The 23,763-nt window shown below is 34.6% G+C and overlaps 1 protein-coding gene across 3 annotated transcripts; it reads left to right on the top strand.

Annotated features, from left to right (window-relative positions):
* The first annotated feature begins 3,428 nt into the window (after window positions 1–3,428).
* On the top strand, window positions 3,429–5,460 carry LOC111878308 (protein ROH1). 3 transcript variants are annotated; one of them, XM_023874820.3, is made up of 2 exons: window positions 3,429–3,600; window positions 3,978–5,460. In XM_023874820.3, exon 2 carries the CDS (start codon window positions 4,016–4,018, stop codon window positions 5,192–5,194), a length of 1,179 nt encoding a protein of 392 aa, XP_023730588.1. In that variant the 5' UTR covers window positions 3,429–3,600; window positions 3,978–4,015; the 3' UTR covers window positions 5,195–5,460. The 3 variants fall into 3 exon arrangements, with proteins under 3 accessions (XP_023730588.1, XP_023730587.1, XP_023730586.1); XM_023874819.3 differs by having other exon boundaries at window positions 3,964–5,460; XM_023874818.3 differs by having other exon boundaries at window positions 3,869–5,460.
* Window positions 5,461–23,763: the final 18,303 nt, after the last annotated feature.

The following is a 23,763-nucleotide window of genomic DNA, read 5'->3' as shown; positions in this document are numbered from 1 at the left end:
AACAAAAGATGTGCCCACCCAGTACCTACACACTAACTTAATCAAGGACTGCATGGTTCTCTACACTGCTCGCAACCCCAGGTATGTTCCTCCTCAATGCCATTTTGACAATCCTTTCAGAATATTGTCTCCGTCCACTTCTACCAATTGGGGCCCTTCTTAGGATAGGCCTTGCAGCTGCTACTGGTGGTGGAGGTGGTTGGGATGCTAGTGGTGGTGGTTGGGTTGGTGGTGGTGGTTGAGGTGGTTGGGCTGTTGTTGCTGGTGGTGGTGGGGGTGGTGGTGGTTGGGTTGTTGCTGGTGGACTTGGTCCTGATTCACTACTCTTGGAGGAACTTGGTGCTGCAAAAAAATTGAAGTCTCAATTACTTATCAAAATGATGTATTATGTTCAGATGAAAAGAATTTACCTGATGTATTTGTTTGCTTCTTAGATGGAAACTTTTTATTGTTATGGCCTGGTTCCTTGCAAATACTACACCTTATTAGGGCTCCCCTTCTTGTCACAGAATGTCTAACTAGGCTACTCAACTCTCTTTACTGTATGATTGGGACATATATGTTTCTGCATATTGATTTAGAGAAGAAATTACAGTTACTCCATATAAGCAGGGTGTCCCTGTAAGTTGCCATATTCTACATGCACAAGTCTTTGCAATTAGATCCACTCCATATGCTGCATCATTAAACCTAACTTCATACTTTTGATAACCACAAGGAGTAACCCCCCACAATCTGTATAAGGCAATAATGACTACAAATTAATAACTAATAACTCAAACTAATAAAAACCATATGTTGAATTGTAAAACTACATGTTACCTCTATTTAACCTTCAAATCTTGTATAAGCTTCCTAATACTTGGACAGATAGTCAAATCCCATTCATTTCCTTTTGCTCTTTGACTGTATATCCTCTCCATCACAAATATCCTAATCTCCTCTAGCATAGTGATGATTGGTTTCCTTCTAGCATGCCTAATAGCAGAATTGAAACTCTCACTCACCTCATTCTCAACTGCATCACAATCTCTTCCCTTTTGAAAAAATGCCTTAGACCAGGTAGTAGGAGCTCTATCTATAAGGTAGTCCTATGCTTGAGTATCTACAAATTTGATCTTTTCCATTACATGTTTGAACTTCTGTTCAGTACTAGCTTTGACAGCCCTCCAAAAAAGCTTCCTGAAATGTTGACCAGTAAACCTTTTAGCAAAATTAGCCACAATGTGCCTGACACATTGTCTGTGTTCAGCTTCTAGACACCTTTCTTTTACTGCTTCTAGCAACCCCTACAAATAACAACAACAAAATTAGTGAAACATGCATAAAAACAGATGTATAAATATGAACCAATGCTCACCTTGTGTCCATCAGAAAGAAGGGTAATGCCTGCACCAAGACCACCATTAATGTTATCCATGAGGATATCTATGAACCACTTCCATGTGGCCTTGTTCTCAACTCCAACTATAACCCATGCTATAGGGTAGATGTGGTTGTTTGCATCCCTCCTTATAACTATCAAAACTTCTACCCTAACAATACCCTTTAAAAAGCAGCCATCAAGGCCAATCACAAGCATGCATCCTTCCTTCCAACCATCACTTACAGCTTTAAAGCATACATAGTACTTAGAAAACAAAGTTGTGGAATCTGGCATGATGTCTACATCCATCCTCACAGTAGACCCAGGGGTTGTCCTTAGAATTTCATGACCATATGACTATAATCCCCCATAATGTTCAATTAGAGTTCCTTCAATTTCTTGTAATGCAAATTTCTTTGCATTTCTGCATTGCCCCACACTCACATTTATATTGAATGTTGTTGAAACTTCAGCTTTCATCTTCTTAACACTCATTTTTGGCTTCTCTATAATTTCACTCATAAATTGTTTGCCTAACCACTTATAGGTTACTATGGACCCAAACTTAAACACCTTGCTACAATTATGTTCGCTAACTATAGATTTTATTTGAAAAGTCTTCTCTTTAGTCATCTAAGAGGCCCAAAGTCTAAATAGACAAGTAGGTGACTTTTTTTTTTTTTTTTTTTTTGCAACACTTAACTAACAACCTTTGGGAATCATTTTTTTTTTCAAACCAAAGATCATATCCATTAGCAACTACATAGTTGCTCAACATGTTTTTAAGCTCATCAGGGTTAGAAAATCGCATACCTAACAGTGGTTTCATCTGATTCCATGGTTGTCTATCATCATGCACAGGGTATTGAGGTTCAACATATTCAACATCTTCATATAGATCATCTACATTTACTGTATGTAGACAAAGTTTGTTTAATAACCTATCACCCATGGTTTTGTTGGCTGGGAATGGATATTCATCATCATCTTCTTCATGGTCAACAGAATAAGTATCCGACAAGACTGAGTCTTCATCCTCTTCACAACCATAGTCTTGATCTTCATTTTCCTCTTCCTCAATCCATTCGAAGATTGGTTCATTATAGTGGTCCACATACATATTCATTCTCCTCTCATTTGCATAAACCAAATCTAAAAATTCTTTGTAATCACCGTCATTCACTAGTGTATGAATTCCTTGACTTAAAGACTCTTGTGGAAGGCAGAAGTAAATGTCTTTGCTTTTACTTCTGGTGAGCTTGTGAAGGAATTCCATGAACTCCTCATACTCAAATGCATTGAAGTCAACATCTCACACTGATTGTATGTCGGGATCAAAGAATACTAATGGGGTTGGGTGCAAATGTTACATTATAGTGGAAATCCACTACAATGAAGTTTTAATCAGTGAGACATTGTGATGAAGCCATTATAGAGACCGATTGAAGATTGAAGGAGACAAAATCAGGGGTTAATGAGAGTTTGTGCCCTAATCGTATTTAAGGACGAAATGAGATTTCACTCTTAACTTTAATGAGGAGGGGAGGCAAAATCGGGGCCTACATGCCACCTCATTGGCCACCTAGGATAAAAAAGTCATATTAGACCGATTCAACCGTTGAAACTGTCTAATATCATTCATAGGGGAAATTTTACATGAATCAACAAGTAAAATGGCTATTAAAGTACAAAAAAAAAAATTAATGACTAAATGTGACAAAAAACAATAGTATGTTACCCTCCCAAATCATTACCTTTTTTTTTAATAGTAATTATCAAAAAAAAAAAATAATGTTTGATTGAAAGCCCTTAATACTTAAAGTAATAGTGTTATCTTGGTTTATACGAGTTATGAACTTTATAACATCAAGAAAGTGTTAAAATATTAACTGTCAATTTTAATTAAAATATATCAATAATAAATTACTTTTGTCTTTCGTCACAACAATTCACATTTGTTGGAGAACTTTTAATAATTTGATAAAATATTGTTGGATATGATACATGAATAAATATTAATATTATTATATTTATCTGACAATGAGTTGAAATGTTATGTCCGCTTGTTACTTTGGTCTTTGGGTTTTCCATGTTTGAAACGTTTACAGTCCTTTGTATTCCATTTAAGCAAAACCTCCCTTCTCTACTCTTCTTCAAAAAATATGGTATCGGAACTCGTAAGAAGGCTTCGCTAGGGTTCCTCTTTTCCCTCTATCTTTGGAAGCTTCATACAGGTACTTTCCTTCTTCTAATCCTACTTCAACCTAAGTCAATTCAACGATTTCATTCTCTAGTTTCGTCTGGATTTCTCCAAATTCTTCCATTTCCGGTTGTTACATTCATTATTAATAGTCTTTAATTGCATGTGGCTTCTTAGCGATTGTGTGCAGGGAGTTTGGTATCTTAGGGTTTTTTAGTGATAAATTTGTTTAATTCGCTGAATAGACTCTCAACAACTGCTATCGTAATTTAACTTGATTGAATTCGAAATGTTTTCCTCAGGGTTGCTTGCAGTTGAGTTTGAGTTTGAATTCGAGTTCGAGTTCGAAGTAGTGTATATTAATTTTATTTGGAGATGATAAATTTGATTTCGACAGGAGGGTTTTTTCAGTAATCGAGTGACAAGTGGAAAATTCCTGTTCTATTGAGATGCCGACGACAAGTGGTTACGCGATGCCTTTCGGGACCTTTCGCCGTTCAATAATGGGGATTGGAAACGATCATAATCAAGTTTATTCCATGGACGTCAACAGCGATTCCAGCTCTGAATTCCATTGTGAACTCGGATCATTTGAACACCAAGTCTTCCGCCAATTCCGCGCCCTTTCAGCAGCTTCTCCCGATGAACTACTTTCTCTCAATTGGGTATCCAAATTATTAGATGCTTTCATAGCTTGTCAAGAAGATTTCAACATCATTCTTTCCACCCACGAAGCAAATCTCTCAAAACCCCCTTTAGATAAATTTCTAACAGAATTCTTCGATAGAAGTATCAGGGCACTCGACATCTGTAATGCTATCCGTGATGGACTTGAAAAGATTCGACTTTGGTATAAACATTTGGAAATCGTTTCAAGTGCTTTCGATTCAAAACCAAGAAACGTGATAATTGAAGGTCAATTTAGGCGTGCAAAAAAAGCTTTGACTGATTTAGCCATCATCATGCTCGATGAAAATAAAGAATCTGCATCCGTTTTTTCAACCAGAAACCGATCTTTTGGGCGCCTAAACAAAGGGAATAAAGACAATCAACAAAAAGCAGGACACTCAAGGTCACTTTCATGGAGTGTCCCTAATTCATGGTCAGCAAGTAAGCAACTTCAGTCAATAGCTAATGGATTACTCCCACCTAAACCCCATGAAATTTCTGCCACTAATGGCTTAGCTACAATCGTTTACACAATGGGTTTTGTTCTGATGTTTGTTTTATGGGCTCTGGTGGCTGCAATTCCATGCCAAGATCGGAATCTCCAATTCCATTTATCTATTCCAAGACAATTCTCATGGGGGACTCCATTAAACCTTCTTCACATTCGAATCATGGACGAATCCAAGAAACGCGAACGCAAGAACAGTGCTGGGCTTCTTAAAGAGATTTCCCAAATGGAAAAGTCAATTCATTTGATCACGGATTTTGTTGATTCCATTCATCAATTTCCATTGACTGAAGAACAGAAAGAAGAAGTGCAAATGGGAATTCAAGAGGCGTCTTTAGTTTGTAATGCATTAAAGAATGGATTGGATCCTCTGGAACGCCAACTTAGAGAAGTATTTCGCAAAATCATGTCTTGTAGGACTGAAGGCCTTGAAATCCTTGGAAGGGTATAATCTTGCAAAATGGTCAAAAGGGTAAAAATAATGGTAATTTGTGTAGCTTGAGTATACATTTTATGTGCTTTATATCTTTATTCATGTTTCTTTATGTTATTTTTATTGGGTTCGGGGTTTGGGTTTGGGTTTGGGTTTGGGTACGGGTTCACCCATTAATTAATCTTCTTTTCCTATGTATTATCTTTTTGTTGCTTTTGATAATTTCATTCATTCTTATATATGTATCCAAGAATCCAAGATTGTTTGACTAAGGTTTTATTTTATTTTTTTCGATAAAGTGTTGTTTGGATAACTTTTCTCTGTTATACGTGTGTTGAGTAATAAGAAATAGGGAAACAAAAGATATATATGATGAACATGTTATGTTTTGTTAAGAGGGGAATGAAATATTAGTAATGATGGACATATGGGCATGAGCATGATGATATTAATGTAATGGATGTATGATCATGTGTGTGAAGGTCATGGACATAGACAGGTTGCAAATTTCAAGTAGTAGTTGATTTTGTATGAAAAGAATTAAATGAATGGAACAGTTTGACAAGATTTCTGGTTAGGCATAAATGGTTGGGGTCAACCCCATGTTTATTATATATCAATAGTTGTTACTTGTTTGTTTTTGTTATATATATATACATGGAGTTGGCCCCCACCTTCATATCGACCACCTACCTTCCCCTTTGCACTTTGGATCTCAACAAATGGTTTGGTTATCTATTAATGCAGAAATCCAGCCCAAGTTCGAGCCCGATTGGCCCATTTTCAGATTTGGAAGAACACATCAACACACATTAATGATTAATACATTATCATGATTACTAATGTTCTTGAAGCCTAACACTATAATCAATGAATAATCTTTCTTCTTGAAGCCTAATACGATTTGATACATGGATTTTCACTCTAAATTTCATAGATGAGTTCTTAGATACAAAAAGTATGATTTAAATTACAAATGATTGAATAAAAAGACCAGTTTCATATGTTTTGTTTTAGTGGTGTTTTTTTTATATGTTTTGTTTTAGTGGTGTTTGTTTTTGAAAATGTAAAATATATTTTTATTATAAAAAGATTGTTCTATAAAAATAATAATAAGATTCTATAAATAAGACGATCAATGACCTTGATACCATCTAAATGTGGATAAATTATATTTTTAGCTTAGTTTTATGTTTCGCTAATTGATCAGAGATTAAACATGTTCGAAATTGACAAATAAATTAACTGAAACTAAAAGTGTTTTTAGTTTATTTTTCAAAATAAGAAAAAAAAAAACAAATTGAAAAAACAAAACAAATTGAAAAAGATGACAAATTTAAAACCTAATTGTTAGAAATGTCTTTCATAAACAAAAACTACTTTTCGTTTTTAGAAGGGAAATTGACTTAACAAGATAATTATCTTTTCATTTTATGCATATTCGGGTATTTTTTTATGCATTTATACAACAAACTTGTTGGAAGTGTTCACATATAAACATTATTACCGGCTACAACAAGTTATAGCTTATTTGGTGTATACATGACATATATGTAGCAAAGTTAATTATCCAGGAGGATAATGCGTTATTGGTTTTGTTTATATTTGGACAAAAAAAATTTCACATCTAGTCAATTTCTTTTTTGTTCATATCCAACCATTCAACTTATTGTAGTTGTTTACATAATACAATTTTTTCATAAATTTAAATCGGTAGTTAAAGTCGTTCGTCTAACTTGTTGAAGTTGTTTACATAATACCATTATTTTTGAAATCAAGACACTTGGTTCGACATGACACAAGAACATCGTTTGTTTCTTAGGGTGGGGTTCGAAATGAGGACCAAAGTGGGAGACTAGGTACGAGGTTATAATAGGCATGACTTATGCTCTCGTGTATCTACATCATGACCGTGTGCTCATTAATTTACATGGAGATGTGAAAGTCATGAATGTGTTATTGGGTCTGAACCTACAACCCTACCTTAGTGATTTTAGGTTTGCTAGACTTGTTACAAAAGACCAAAACTAGAAACCCCAGTTGGCTCCCTCTCTCCTACTTATTAAACCGTGTACTTAATCACCCACTATGCTCCTTGTTTCCTAGTCCCAACACAATGGATGAATGAGCTCGAGCTTCCATTATGGTAACAATCATAAAATAGAAGTTTAATCATTTGTTTCGATCCCCACCCTAAGAAACAAATGGTGTTCTTCTGTCAGATCGAACCAAGTGTCTCGTTTTTAGAAACAATATTATGTGAACAACTTCAACAAGTTGGATGAACGACTTCAACTACCGATTTAAATTTATGAAACAATGGTATTATATGAACAATTTCAACGAGTTGGGTGGTTAACTGTAAAAAAAAATTGTTTATATATGTACAAGACCAATAGTTCATTACCCTCCTAGGTAATTATCGTTGCCCCATATATGCCACGTAAGTTGTAACTTGCTACAATCGGTCATAATGGTCATATGTGAACGCTTCCAACAAGTTCGTTACCTAGATGTGTACAAAAAAATTATCCAAATGTGTTTAAATAGGGCTGGCACCCTATTTAAACACTTTAACTGGCCTCAACTTCAGCCTCCATCACCACCAAGCCTTATTCACGAAACCCTAATCGATTTTGAGTATTTTTGATCCATTGTTGTGTGTTCTTGGTGATTTTGAAGCTTGAGAAGGAAGAGGAAGCTTGGGGATTCAAGAGAAGACAAGTAGATCTAGAGTTTGTGTTGCATTTTGACTCAGTAGAGGTATAAAGTATGTACCTTGGCTATTCATTTACTAGATCTCTTCATGAAAGTAGTTAGGGCTTTAAGAAGCCTATTTTGGAACCATTCATGGATGCAAGCATGTTTTGGAGTTAGGACCTCAAATCTGGATGTGTATGGCCTTATAAGACTTAAGGCTGTCAGCTTTATTAAGTCTTGGCCCTTCTCCATGCCTTAGGTCTCTTTAGGAGCTTGGTTTTGGTGTTGTTAGCTTCATAACACCATGCATGAACGTAAAATTTGTAACTTTATGTGTTATATCAACCCCGGGAGGCCAAATCTATGGTTTGGAAGCCTTGAACCCGACTGGACAGATTTGAAATTTGGGGGACTCGATGAGTCGTTCATACGACTCAGCGAGTTGGGACGTGGTCCCCCAACCTTTGTTGTTACTGAGCAAACTTGTTGAGTCTAGAAGATAACTCAGCGAGTTGGACGTGTTTATGCACTTGAAGATTAAAGAACTTGACGAGTCCAAGGATGAACTCGGCGAGTTGAGAGCAAAATGTCCCGACTGATATGAAGAGGAACTCGACGAGTTCAAGGATGAACTCGACGAGTTGAGAGAAAAATATCCCAACTGATATGAAAAGGAACTCGACGAGTTCAAGGATGAACTCGACGAGTTGTGAGAGAAATGCCCCGACTTGTATGAAGGGGAACTCGACGAGTAGGATCGAGACCCCAGAGTTCTATGGACCCGAGAACTTGACGAGTTGATGGACCAACTCGGCGAGTTAGGTCAACCAGAAGGTTGACTTAGACCAGAAGGTTGACCATTGACCATAGTTGACCGTTAAAGGGGTTATGAGTATGAAAGAGTAATTAAAAGAGATATTATGTGTAGGAGTTTGAGGAGAGTTGATTCCAGAGCCAAGGACAGTTCATCTACTACAAGATATTTACCTTCCAGTAGGAGTGGGTCGAAGGCACCAATGCCGACCCTCTAGTATTGATTATAGTCGAGATGATTGTCTTTGTGATAATTATCTGGTATGCCATTATCTGTTATGCTTAGGTGCTAGTATGTTATGTGTGACAACCTGAAATTTCCATTCTGAACAAACCATATCAAGCCAATAGAAGTTAGAACAGCTATAGTGAAATTCCAGACTTCGGGTATAAGTTTGGCAGTTTTTCAGGATTTACACTTAAGGAGATATCAGGAGAGTGGATGCACTAGGGTTTTTTGCAACACTGTTATTCCAATACTCTAGGATATTAGAGTTCATTCCGGGAATTAAATATTTTTTGCCTAAAAATCTCAGGACTATATATAGAAATCTGAACCAAATAATTCATTAGTTACATTTCCAATTAGAGAAAAGCCAAATTCTCTCTCACGGATCTTCGGGTTTTTATCCCAAATTGTGAGTACTTCTATCTAGTTATATTATATAGCTTAGATTGTGTTTAGAAACATCAAAATCGGACCAAAACCCCAAGATTTGGGAGTTTACAGCCCAAGAACACTTGGGGGGTAAACTCCATTTTAAGGGCCAAAAGTGTCCCAATGCCCCCCAAAGCCTTGGAACTCAAACTAGAATCCTCCATTACATGTTTTAGACCACAAAACAATAAGGAATCATGGCTAGAAGTGAGTTCACGGCCAAGGAAGTTCTTGGGCCGTGAACTCCATTTTTATGTGCCAAAGTGCCCTAAAAACCCTCCTTAAGCCAAGAGACTAAAAGGGACATGTACCTAAATGAGTTTAGGACTAGATAACACACTTAGAACACCAAGAGTAAGGTGTTCACGGACCAAAAGGTTCTAGGGCCGTGAACTCCATAAAATGGTGCTAAATGGTGCCATAAACTCTTCTAAAGCCTAATACAAAAGCCTAGTTTAGTTCCTAGTTAATTTAGGGACTTGAAAACACCATAAACATCCTCCCAAGGGAGATTACGGCCGTAATCTCCAAGGGATATGGTCCCAGGGCCGTAAACTCCTAAAAGGAGTTATATTATGCCCTAAACTCTTCCATAGACCAAGCCATTAAGTAGAAATGCTTATTAGGGCCTTATAGAGCATCAAACATCAAATGGACACCTAGGTATGAGTTCACAGCCGTAAACTCATGAGTTTACGACCGTAAACTCATTTGGTAGTGTCATTAGGGTCGTGAACTCCCTTATGGAGTTTTCCTTGAGCCCTACACACAATAGCTTCCCCTACAAACACTTAGATGCAATCCTAGAGGCTAATAACACTTGATAAAGGTGTTTAGCATGTCCTAGGGTGTCTTGACTTGTGTATTAGTTGTTTATAGACTAATTTGTTACATATATGTGAAATTATATGTTAACTAGGATCATAGAGTGTGTTCAAGACTTCACTTGACACCTAGCGGTCCTACCTCTTCAGTTCATCCGTATCACCCACAACAAGTGAGTTCATACCCCTTAATTGATGATTTAAATGTTTTTAAATGTTTTATGGGGGGGGGGGGGTACAAGTAGAATCATGCTAGTTATTATATCAATCACATGTGATTAATAAGCAACATATAAATGATTTGCTACACATTAGCTGTTTTACCAAACAGTTGTTATTTAAAGGATTTTCATATACGTTTTATATGTTTAAAACTCCTGATTTAATTGTTCATTATACACTGTATGTTTCATTTCAAACTCATTTACAATTGTGTTTCAAACAAATGTTTCTTTGTATTTAAAACTGTTTTGTTAGATAAATACTTCCAACCTGTTTTATAGATTGACATCAAGTCGATCTTTTCTTAGATAGTAATCCTATTCAAACGGTTTTACAAAACTTATTTTATGCTTATATATTATCAATTGCATGCCTCTATATGTATAGTTATATAAGTAATGTTTAAAAGACTTAGGAAGGCTATCCACATTGTTTCATTTTCCTCGATTTGGATGTGGTCTGATAGGATATCGGGTACCCGTCCGAAGGTCGTTTAAATATTAGTTATATATTATATGTACATATATAGTCATAAAGGTTCTTCCAGTTCATTCAATACCCTTGGGTAGAAAGGGTATACATCCATGTCCATACGTACCAGTTACATTACTAGTAAGCTATCGTATGGGTAGTTTAGGAAGATACTAGGACCATTACTAGAACGCGATATCCTACAATGAGTTAGTTCATTCATGAGTCAATACTTGCTAGATAGAGAGAACATACATTACATCTAGTACACACAATACATTACTATACATGCTAGATAGAAAGAGAACACACATTACAGCTAGCACACGCAGAACATTACAACACATTACTATACTATTACATAGATATGTTTTACATGATTACGCTTACATGAGTACGTTTACATATATACGTTTACATGAGTGCGGTTACATATACTGTGATATGACAGACATCACTAGGTGCTATAGCATAGAACAAGTTCAGGATCTATCTATACCGATGAATCATAACGCATTGTGGTAGGTATATCGGGTATACATGATCATAGTAATGTGGATGTTCACGGCTTGCATACATGCAGGCGTCGTGTAAAGGTCCCAAAATCCATTTGACAGGGGAGCGTTTAGCCTAGGATCTAGCCATCACATTAGGCCTTATCCCTCAAATAAGGCAATAGGAGTACAGAGGTAGTCACTTATTACAAATACTACAGTACTTACGAGATTACCCTAGACTTAAGGTAATTAGTACGGTTGTAGTTCGACACTACACCATAGTACTATATATTTTTCCCATTACATTCACTTTGTGAATATTCACACGATGCACGATAATGTAGAAACTATATTTTTGGATAATGATAGTCAGATTTGGGAAAATACATGCTCTTACAAGAGACACACACACAGACACTAGATGCCTTGGTAGAAGGATAAAATTAGTAGGAAACATAGGGCTTCCTAGGATCATACAAAACATTTGCATACTTACAGTTCATATACATTTTCAATACTTACAGTTCATATACATACAAATACTTACATACAAATTAAGACACTAAAATACTTATGATCTCACCAGCTTTAAAGCTGATACTCGCTTTCAAAATAACTTGTATCCTCAGGTCAACCATAGACAGGTACCGATGCAAGGTTCAGGGAAGATGGTGCTCGTTCAAGACGCATCTTTCATTTTGATTTATTCTTTAGTGTCTACTATAATTTGACAGAACACACTTGTATAATAATTATTTTATTAATGCAATGGATGATGTTGTTGCTTGTTTACTACTTTTCATTGTTGTGATACTGTACATGACGTCCTCCGCCCCAGAACGTTTCTGCCGTTCTTGGTTTTGGGGTGTGACATTATGTTATTATGTGGTAGTGATAGGGGTGAAATAGTCCCTAGTTACTGGTTGAAAGATACCGAAGGGGAGGCCAACACCCAAATATGCTAGGCAGTTACTAGTTGAAAGATACCGAAGGGGAGGCCATCACCCAGACATGCTAGGCAGTTACCGGTTGAAAGATACCGAAGGGGAGGCCAGCACCCAGATATGCTAGGCATTATGTGTTTGTATGGTATGTGGTATGATGGGGGAACTCACTAAGCTTTGTGCTTATAATTTTCAGTTTTTGTTTCAGGTCCTTCTTCTTCGAAGGGAAAGGAGCCGACATGGTAGCAGCGCATCAGACACACATATTTTTCGCATATGGGATCCTTGGGATTTGTATTCTGACATTATTACTATCTTATGACATGTTTTTGAGATTTGTGATCTATGATTTTTATGAAATAAGATAACTTGATGATGTTTACTATAAATTGTTTTATGAATGATTAAATCAAAAATGAAAATTTTGGTCTTAAATTTTGGGATGTTACATGTGAATAAAATGAAAATATAATTACCCTGATAAGTCAATTTTCCTTTCTAGAAAAAGAGGTTAAAATGACATTTTATGCCTTTTATCTTCCAATAAAACAAACATTCTTTCTTTGAAATTTCATTTTGCCCGCATACATAAAAAGAGAAAAAACGTTTTTGCTAAAAGACAAACACCACCTTGAAGTATCTCTTATATCTAAAGGACATCGACATCAAACTCACGTGAAAATAATCTAAGTATTAAATAAAAGAAGTAATAAAGTTATCAAAACTCTAAATAGTATATCTTAGATGTTAGTCATGAAACCCTAAAAAAATTGATTCTTAAAACCAAGACAATCAATTATCATTTTAAATCATGAATAATAGCTACCAGCCTTCTTAAAACCTAAAATACTCATGAAACCCAACAAATAATCTCTCTTTGTTTTCGGGACAAAAAACACTAACTAGGTTGATCACTTGAATCGCTCATAATCGGTTTCGATGTTTGGATCGAGATTGGACTAGTCTAGGATGGAAGTGTCCATGTCTAGTCTAAAACCACTAGTCTCCGGTTGATACCCATTTTCAAGATTTGATTGGTCTTTTACTTCTAAGTTTATCTCTGATCATTCTTTGTTTAAGCTTAAACTGGTCTGGGCCGGTCTACACAAGCCTTAGCTTTCAAAGTCTAGTTTTCTTCGACATCACCTATGGATTTTATAAGTATCAACAACTCATGGTTTAATGAATTATCTCAAAAACATTCAAGAATTCAACCACTATTAGATGAATTATAAATTTATAAAGCAGTCGACTACGATTGTAATGTAAGGGCGTGTTTGGAAGTTCATTTGAAGCTCCTTATTGACTTTTTGGAAAAGCCAAGTAAAAATGATTTTTAAAAAAAAATCATTTCTTTTGCCTAAAAGTTTGTCTTTACCAAACATATTTTTAGCTTATTGACTTTTTAACGGTCCAAGCTAGTATCATAGCTTCATATATATATATATATATATATATATATATATATATATATATATATATATATATATATATATATATATATATATATACTAGGTTATAACCCATTTACTACACGAGGTCTACATAATAAAACAACTTTAAAACTTAATAGATGTAATAATAATTAATAATAGATTCGAAAAGAGTTAGTTATTTAGAAACTTGGATTTTTGTAACTATATACTTGTGGATTTAAATTTATAGAGTCCTTCTCAATATGAACCAACAAAAGGAAGAAAGAAGAGAGTGTATTTGCTTACAAATTGAAGTATTTACCCTAGCTTCACAGTCTCTTTGAAATCAAAGGACTCGACATAGGTTAGATCCGTACCCAAATCTATGAAATCAACATACATATATAGTTAAACACACACACACACACACATCGTTAAACACAAACATTCAGTTTGAGAGATGGTGGTGGTGGGTTTGTATCTGTAGGCCAGAAACATGGGCGAGAATTGAGAAAATGTAACACATACACATAAACAGGAAGATGGAAAATGTACACAAGATAACGCACAAAGATGGTTCACATACACAAAAACACATAGTTTTAGTTTTTATTTCAAGCTGCAGATACTGATTTACAGTCCACATAAGCTATAAACCATCAGGTACATAGATAAATGACAACAAATCCACATAAACAAAAAAACACATCAATACATAACAATTGTGTTGAACTTATTAGAAGAATATGCAGACAAAATTTCGTTCGTGCATTTCATCAAAAACCTCTTGTTTACGTGAAAGGTCCGATATATTCAAAAGATCCATAGATATGAAGAAATAAGCCAACACATACCAGAAACCTAATAAGCTAGGATGTTTCCAACGAGACGATGAAGATTTTAAGGATCAGTGTCGTCATGAAGTTTCTTGTACAGTTGCACCGATATACAAATTTGAATGATAATGCATGTAACATTTCAAATGAACATTATTCTTTATCAACCTTCCAGTAATATCAATAGTCCATTTAACAGACAAATTGGTAATTTTAACTCACAAAAACCAAGAAATAAATACCAAGAAAGAAAAAACAAGTGTTCATCCAGTTTTGAGGAGTCTGGGATTACCTTTTTGATTGAAAAAAATTCACCATCCAGAACTCTAAATGTCAGAAGCGGGTGAAGAGAAGGGGGTGGGGATGTGTTATTCTTGTTCGTATCATGGAGTTGGAAACTTGGTATGTTGGAGATTAAACCAGATTATAAGGAAAATAAAGATGGAGGCGTAACAACGAAGGTGTGAAGGTGGCTGGCGGTGGTGGAGTAAAAATTCAGGTCTGATCAGATTCACCTCTTTAAGCGATTAATAGAAAAGTGAAGTGATTTGAAATTAGGTTTCAATCAAAAATATAAATCAATCCATTTATCTCGTCAATTTGCAGATATAGGGGGATATCAGTGCGCAACTTATAGCCACAATTTTGGAATGAGTTTGAATTTTGATTTTGATTGTAAACGTTTAATGGAGAGGAAGAAAATGGGTGAAGTTTGAATGGGAGAATAAGATGCAGGTGTATAAGAAATCGACACGTGGCAAGTAGATGATTCTTTTATTAAGATAGGATATATATATATATATATATATATATATATATATATATATATATATATATATATATATATATATATATATATATATATATATATATATATATATATATATATATATTTCACCTAACGGCATAATATTAAAGTTTAAGAAGATGTATGTTGATGTATGACTCCTTGAAAATGTATGTGATGCTTAAAAACTATTATGATTAGGTGGATAAAACACAAAAGAACCCGTATATTGAAGAAAGTTTAACCCACATTTAAAAATTAGAATTTGAAGACGAAACAGAAAGCATATTAGCGGAAGTGCCATCATATAATAGCACCAATATTGAAGAAATCGGAAAACGCTTCACTGCCAAGTGCCAACACTCAAAAAATGAAGTTTATTCACCACAATTACAATCATTGCAATTTCCCTCTCAATATCGTTTCAATAATAAGTTTATATTTTATAACTTACTATTTTATATGCGTGAAAACTACGGTATAAAATTAATTAAATTTTCATATTAAAAAATCAAAATTATTAATTAATTATTTATATAAACTATTACTTAATAGATATCTTTTTAGTTATAAAAAATTATAATCGTTGATTTAAATAAATACGTAAAATTATATCATTTTATAATTTATATCAATTTTATTTTATTTTTTAATCTAATGTTATTAATTTAATATAATTAGAGTGAAAAAATTTAAAATTTGAAATATAAAATGGAGAATCAATTATTAATTTAATGTAACTAGAGAGGAAAATTTAAAATTTAAAATTTGAAATTGATAATTTTCTTAGGTTGACAATTGACATGATAGATGTCATATAATATTAATGAATAGTTCTAATATTATGACACTTGTCATAAAGAGAATAAACCTATTAATTTATTAGAATAAAGAGAAGAGATGTAATTTTGCCAAATAGTTTATATGTTTTTATATTAATCAAATATTAAAGTTTTTATATTAATAAAAAAAGACAAGACGAAACAAATAAAACCGAAAATAGACAGATTTTAAAGATAAATAGTCTTGTGCGGTCCGACTACCGCAAAAGACGATCGGGCGAACTGCTTTAGACTGAAACCATACCAAAAGAGACTATACCGAAAAAGAACAATGTTAGGACGGCTGGAAATAAGAACAAACCAAATTCTTACCTCTACATGAAGGGGCGGACCCAAAAAATTTCCTAAGTGAGGGCAAATATTTTTTCTATAACTTTTTGTGGGGGCAAATTTTTTCGAAGATTCAAAATAAATAATTTTGAATGGTTAAAATAAAATATTTTTTGAAAAAAACCTATTTTTTATTTTTTTTTTTGTTGTGGGCTTAGCTGCCCCTAATGCCCCCATTGTAAGACCGCCCCTGTCTATACATGGAAGAGAGAGGAAAGTAAATTAAAATATTTCTCATTTTCGACTTTTTATCATAAAAAATATTAACTACGACTAAATAACCTGCATGGTCTCTCAATTATCAAACACACATTATCCTCAAAATACATTATTATTTTCCTATATTCATGCGTCACTAAAATATTAAACCCTCAATCAATACATATACCCCCAATACATGTCTCAATTTGAAGGCAAAATCATGAAATGAGATTTCTATAGGAACTGAAATTTTGGCACCCTCTCCCCCTTAATAGAAACGGATTTTTGTTCAACTCATTTTTAAAACGAAGGCAAACTCATAAATTAATAATACTACATCATATTTCTCATTAAGTTTTAGGAGATTGATATGGTGTCCTCATGTCAGTAATCCAAATTATTATTTCATAGGAAATTTTTTAGAAAAATCCTAATATTTTGGGAAAAGTAACGATTAAGTTTCAAATTATTTTTTGAACAGAAAAGTATCGATATTTAATATTTTGTCCAAATTAACAAAAAAGTCTATTTTTATTTTAATAGGAAATGATATATTATCATGAAATATTAAATAATAAGGATTTTCTGTTAAAAAAGTTAGACTTAGGGCGTGTTTGACATGTAGTTTTTGGAAGCGTTTGGGAGCTTCTAGCTTTTGACTTTTGATAAAACGCTTTAGTTTAAACAAAAAGTTTCGTTTGACAGTACGAACATTTATCTTTTAGTTTTAACAAAACGCTCTGATTCTAAAAGCTACTTCATGTAGCGTTTAACAAAATGCTAATGAGCTTTTGAAATCAATTTCCATAATTACCCTTAAAAATATATTTATATGTTTATTTATTTTTAATCAATTGTCATTTTATGTAATTTTATATATTTCAAAAGCTTCCAGCTACTTTTGCCAAACATTCATATAACAAATAAAAACTATAGTTTCCTGCTACCAGCTACCAGTTACACGCTACCAGCTATCCGTTTCTAACTAACAGCTACTTTTGCCAAACACGCCCTAAGGGCGTGTTTTATTAGGTTTTTTTTGAACACTAAATTATCAAATAATCAAAAACAAAATTTATTTTTTAAACATTAAAACTTTTAAAAATTGATCAATAATTATTAGTTTTTTTTTTTTTTTTTTTTTTTTTTTTTTTTTTTTTCTTATAAATTCATATATCGATCTCTATTATTCATTTATCAAACAGGAGTTTTGTTTGTTTGTTTATTTATTTATTTTGTTTATTTTTAAAATTTTGTTCTTTTAATTGCCTCGTTTGAAAATGCTAAAAGAAAATTACATTGTTTTTAACAGAATCGAATAATAAAAATTGTGGTAGCGTGGCACAGTATTGATGGGGTATAAAACACCGACTTTGGAGTCAGTTGCAACAGAAAACAAAATCCCGCCAAAATCATTTCAACTTTTCATCGATCCGATCCACCTTCCACCGGCAACAATGGCGTCCACTTTCAGCATCTCAGCCGCGCTCCTCCTCCTCATCTTCACCAACACCGTCCTTGTTACCGCCGTTCCAGAACGTGAATACTACTCGATGCTCTCTGCTCTCAGATTCAGAGGCTATCACCTCTTCGCCAACGCAATCACAACCACCGACCTTCGCTACGACATTTTAACCGGCAGCAACTTCACCTTCTTCGCACCGATCGATTCGGCTCTTTATTCTCTTGACATGAGCATGTCGGCGGCCGATTACACCATGGCTCTGCGTTTCCACGGCGTGCCTCACCGTCTCTCTCTTCCTGACCTCCGGATGCTTCCTTATGGTTCGAATTCTTTCCCATCGCTTGTACGTGGTCATGAGATTCATATAGTGAATCCTCTGCTGCTTCCATTCCCGGTTGTGGTGGAAGGAATTGATATTGCTTTTCCTGGTTTGTTCTACGACGAACATATCGCTGTTCATGGTTTGGAAGGTATTATTGACTTCAGATCTCTGACGGATACCGGAAACGCGACTTCGATTATTGGAAGTAACGTTGCGTCGAATTCAACGAGAGATCACGGTTACGAATCAGCAGCAACAAACCTTACAAACGTTCACACTCCTCCCTCTCCGATGACTGTGCCCTCTCCTCAACCGCCTTCCAATTCAACCGTAAATCAGACGGTTGCAGTTCCGGAAGCTGCTACGCCTCGTCCGTCTTCCAACGTAGCTGAATCCCCGGTATTAGTGCCGATGACATCCGTTGTGCCCTCTCCTGCTATAAATACGGATATGCAGGGTATCTCTATTTCTGGGGCTCCACCGCATCGTCCACCGGAGGTTTATTCCGCATTTACTCCTCGCGGCCGTGAAGAACACATGTCGACGGCAACGAGGTATGAGTTGATTTCTGAGAAAATACCTGGGGTTTCACTGGCTACCAAATCGACCGCTAATGCTACCGAGGAATTTACTCAGGTGGATGAAAAGAACATTGACTGTCCTACTACAGAGGATGATGTTGAACAGTTGAACATTGCTAACATACGCCGTGGTGATCCCTACACACGGGAGCTCTACACCCCACCCAATATGACTTTTGCACAGGAATATTAGGTCAGAACATCTTGTAAGACCTTCGTTCATATTTTGCGTTGTTGATTGCTTGAATCGACAATGTCAATTTTACAGAAAAATAATCGTAACTAGCAATGTTCTTGATGCAGACATTGTTACATTTGATTTTACTCACATTTGATTTTACTCTTCAATCAAAATTTAAAAAAAAAGACCATTATCAGGTATCCAGAATTGTTTTAGCAGTTCATACATATATTCAGCAGTTTGCTTATTTGCTATATGCTTTCTTTTTTGATATCTTCTTGAAGAGTGATTGTATGATTGTTGATGATATATAATATGGTTTGGAGATTGTCAAAGAGTTTTTTCAAACAAAAGAACAATTGCACTTATTACTCGTCGTTTTCATCATCTCCATACACATAGAGGGCAACCCTATCTATCTTAAAGCAATGCACAAATTTTGCAATGATCAACGTTTTGTGTAACATCTACTTTTTGTCAAATTGAAAATATGATAAAACATGGTGTTTGGAAATATCTTAATTAACCAACCAATTCAATATATGTTAATTAGTATTTGATTTAATGAGATTTGGTGAGAAAGAGTAGTTTTGTCAAATTTCAAGGGAGAATAAGCTCATGTATTTGTGGGAAATGGATATGATGCAATATACGTTCGAAAAGTGAGATTGAACTTAGTTAAATGATAAATTTATGAAATTGTGGTTAATTAATATACAACAGGAAAAATACAAAGTAAGTTGATATGACACAAGTTATAGAAATCTAAGCACATAAAGGAGCGGATTATTAATGGTACAATGGTAGGGGTTGTATGTGAGTTGTAAGAAGTTTAGAAAATGAGAACCTTGAGCTATGTGCTTGTGATATGATGAATTGATGATGAGCTATGAGCTTATGATATGATGATATAGGCATAGAAGATCAAACATACAATTTAGTGTAAAATATACTTTTCTAGAAAATTTATCAAGTATCTAGTACATGATCTTTTTGGAGAAGTTGCATTTTCCCTAAATATATGAGAGTTTTGATGGTTTAAAAGTTGTTCTATTGTTCATAAAGGATGATTGCACATGGTGTTACAATTTTTGTATAAAAGGTGTTAAATCAAAATGAACCAAGTGAAAGTGAAACATTTGTGTGGTCTGAATAACAATTATTTCGAAAAATGCTTTAAATACACACCCACGAGGGTTTTAGTTGGAAATTTTGGGTTAAATGAACCTTAGGTGGTATTAGTTGGAAATTTTAGGTTCTCAAAACTATTTACAAGTAAAAGCAGCAAATAAAATAAATAGTTTGTTACATTAAAATCTCCAAAAGCACAAATCCAATTGCATATAATAAATTAACCAACCAACTATATAGAGTTTAATCGATATATATCTTAAATCACGATGTTGATGTAAAAGAGATGTTTAAGAAAGAAAACCGCCATAAGTATCTATACGAGCAAACACGGAACACCATGAAATCCTAGTTGTTCAGGTAATCAATAAAGCAAAATATTCTTGCCCCGTTCTCAATGAAAATTGACAACAAGTAACGGGTGTGGTTAGCATCTTTGGCTGTCGGTAATGAAAACGATTCTGGAGACAAAATTAAGGTCTTCAAGAAGAAAAATGACATGGATCGTAATGTGTACACCTTTAAGGTCCGACTTTTGGTGAATGGTTACTCTGTGTGTGTGTGTGTGTGTATATATATATATATATATATATATATATATATATATATATATATATATATATATATATATATATATAACCAGGTTAATGTGTTTCTTACATTTATTGTGTGTTATAATGCAAATATAGAAAGTTAATAAAATTAAATAATTATTTAATTAAATAAAGATAAATATTAAATTATTTCTATAATTGTATCCTCCCTAATAAATGAAAATAATTTTGTCAAGTATCATTATTTCTTCAATTTGCCAATGTCAATTTGTGGTAATTTAGAGAGATATATTTTCCACTTGTCAATTGTAATTTACTTCATTTTTTATTCTCCAATATATCATTAATTACTTTCCATAAATTAAATATACCATAATAACTATATTAATTTAAAATTTTAAATTTAAAATTTCAATTTCAATTTCAATTTCTAATAAGTTACATTTTAAATGTTCGTATTTAACATTTTGTTGTAATTAAACTCTTTAGTACACGGGTCTAACAACTAAACACATAATTTTATTTTTATTTTTCACATGTTTATTCATTTTTAATTTTTTTCTCATAATTTTCACTTATTTCAAATTTCAAATATAAACAAACTTTCCATTTACTCTTTTATATTTAATATTTTGTTTTAATCAACCCGCATAATATACAAGTCTCACACCTAATGTATCTTAAATGATATCTATAATTATAATTATCTTTTTATGGAACTAATTAAATTCATCATTAATGTTAGCAATAACATTCTTTCAGAATGAATTCGCATCATGATTTTTATGTATGTGTTCGTTTTTTGTTTCAGGACTCCCTCACTTAAAATACAATAAAGTTGTACGGAATATGAAGAACAAGAGTGTATTGTACTAGAATACACTCTCATTCTTCTAGATACAAATTCATTCTGAAAGAATATTATTATTATTGACATTAATGACGAATTTAATTAGTTTTCATAAAAATGAATTATAAGTATGAATATCATTTAATATACATATAATTTTTACTAAATTTTTATTGGTGCATTCTAGCACACAATAGATGTGAAAAACATCTGAACCTACCTCTTTCTTTCTTTCATAGTCGTATATTATGACCAATGTTCTAAATAACGTAAGGCGTGACTTGGCGGCAATGTCAAGCCTCAAGCTTTTACGAGCCTAGGCAAGTCACGTCGTTTGTAAGGCGTGACTTAAGGCGACAATTTTGTATATAATTCATATTTTTATATGTATTTTCAACTATTATTTATTTTTATACACATATATGAGTCAAGGCGGAGTTTTGGTAAAGCTTGGCGGCACATACAAGCCTTGGAGCCATGACGCGCCATGGCGGAGCCATGACGAGCTTTTTAGAACCTTGATTATGACTATGAAATATTATGGAAAATGGATGTCAAAATTACATTCTTTAATGTATATACAAAGCATGCTAATAAAGTGTGTGTGTGATGCGCTGCTACCCTGTCGGCTCCTTCTCTTTTGACGAAGAAGTACCTGAAGCCAAAACTGAAAATTATAAGCACAAAGCTTAGTGAGTTCCCCCAACATACCACATACGATACAATCATACATACTGCCAGGCAATTCTGGGGTGCCCGACCTACCCATGTCAAGCCATTCTAGGGTGTTGACCTACCAATGCCAAGCCATTCTGGGGTGCTGACCTACCCGTGTCAGGCCATTCTGGGGTACCTGCCTACCCTCCGATCTATCATACTGGCACATAAGACACATTAGGTAGTAGCAAACCTAGACAATTATCACAAGGACAATCATCTAAACACAACTCCTGCTGGTGGGCCGGCATTGTGGCCGTAGGCCCACCTCTACTGGAAGGTAACCCACCTTAATGTCGTGTAGTGTCTGTATTGTCCTCGGTATGAAAATCAACTCTTCTCGACTCCTCAATCTCTACACAACATCCTTTCTACATTACCATTTCATACTCATAACTCTCACAAGGGTCAACTCAAAGCCCCGGTCAAAGTCAAGGTCAAAGACCTGGTCAAAGTCAACATTTGGTTGACTAGACTCACCGAGTTGGTCCACCAACTCGTCGAGTCCCCACTTCCTCAAAATGATACAATCCCCTTCCTACTCGTCGAGTCTAGCAAGAGCTCGACGATTTCACATTCAACAAATATCGGGACCTTCTTCAACTGGCCCACCGAGTTCTCATTGAACTCGTCGAGTCCGTCTTCATGTGGTTGGGATATTGCCTTGAACTCACCGAGTTCCTCCTTGAACTCGTCGAGTCCTTTGATCTTCAACTCCATAACTAACCCCAACTGGCTGAGTTTTCTTTCAACTCAACCAAAGACCACTTCCAGAATTCGTTTTGGGGCAGACTATGAGCCGACTCACTGAGTCACCTAAGCAACTCGCCAAGTCGATATTTGTCCAAAACTAAACAGTCGATTTCAGTGGGTCTCAAGGCATCTAAACCATAAATCTGACCTCCTAGGGTACATATTATACATAAAGTTACGAACTTGATGTCCATGCATGGGGTTTTTGGCTCAAAAAGCTCTAAAATGGGGTTAATATGGTGCATGGGGTTCTTATGGAAATAAAGTTGGCACCTTTATGCCATAGGAACCCCCAATGGTTCTAGATCTGAAGTTCTTATCCCAAAATCGTGGTCGGATCCAAGAATGGCTCCAAAATGGCTTCCAAAAACCCTAAGTTACTCCAAAAAGAGTATCTAATGAAAGGAGAAGCAAGGTCTGGACTTTTTACCTCCAATAAACAGGAAATGAAGTAAAACCTTTGGATCTCCTAGCTCCTTCTGAAATCCCAAGC

This window comes from Lactuca sativa, chromosome 5, assembly GCF_002870075.4.
Source record: "Lactuca sativa cultivar Salinas chromosome 5, Lsat_Salinas_v11, whole genome shotgun sequence".
Taxonomy (NCBI): Eukaryota; Viridiplantae; Streptophyta; class Magnoliopsida; order Asterales; family Asteraceae; genus Lactuca; species Lactuca sativa.
Note: the sequence above shows the minus strand (reverse complement) of the source record. Positions and strands in the feature narration are given on the sequence as shown.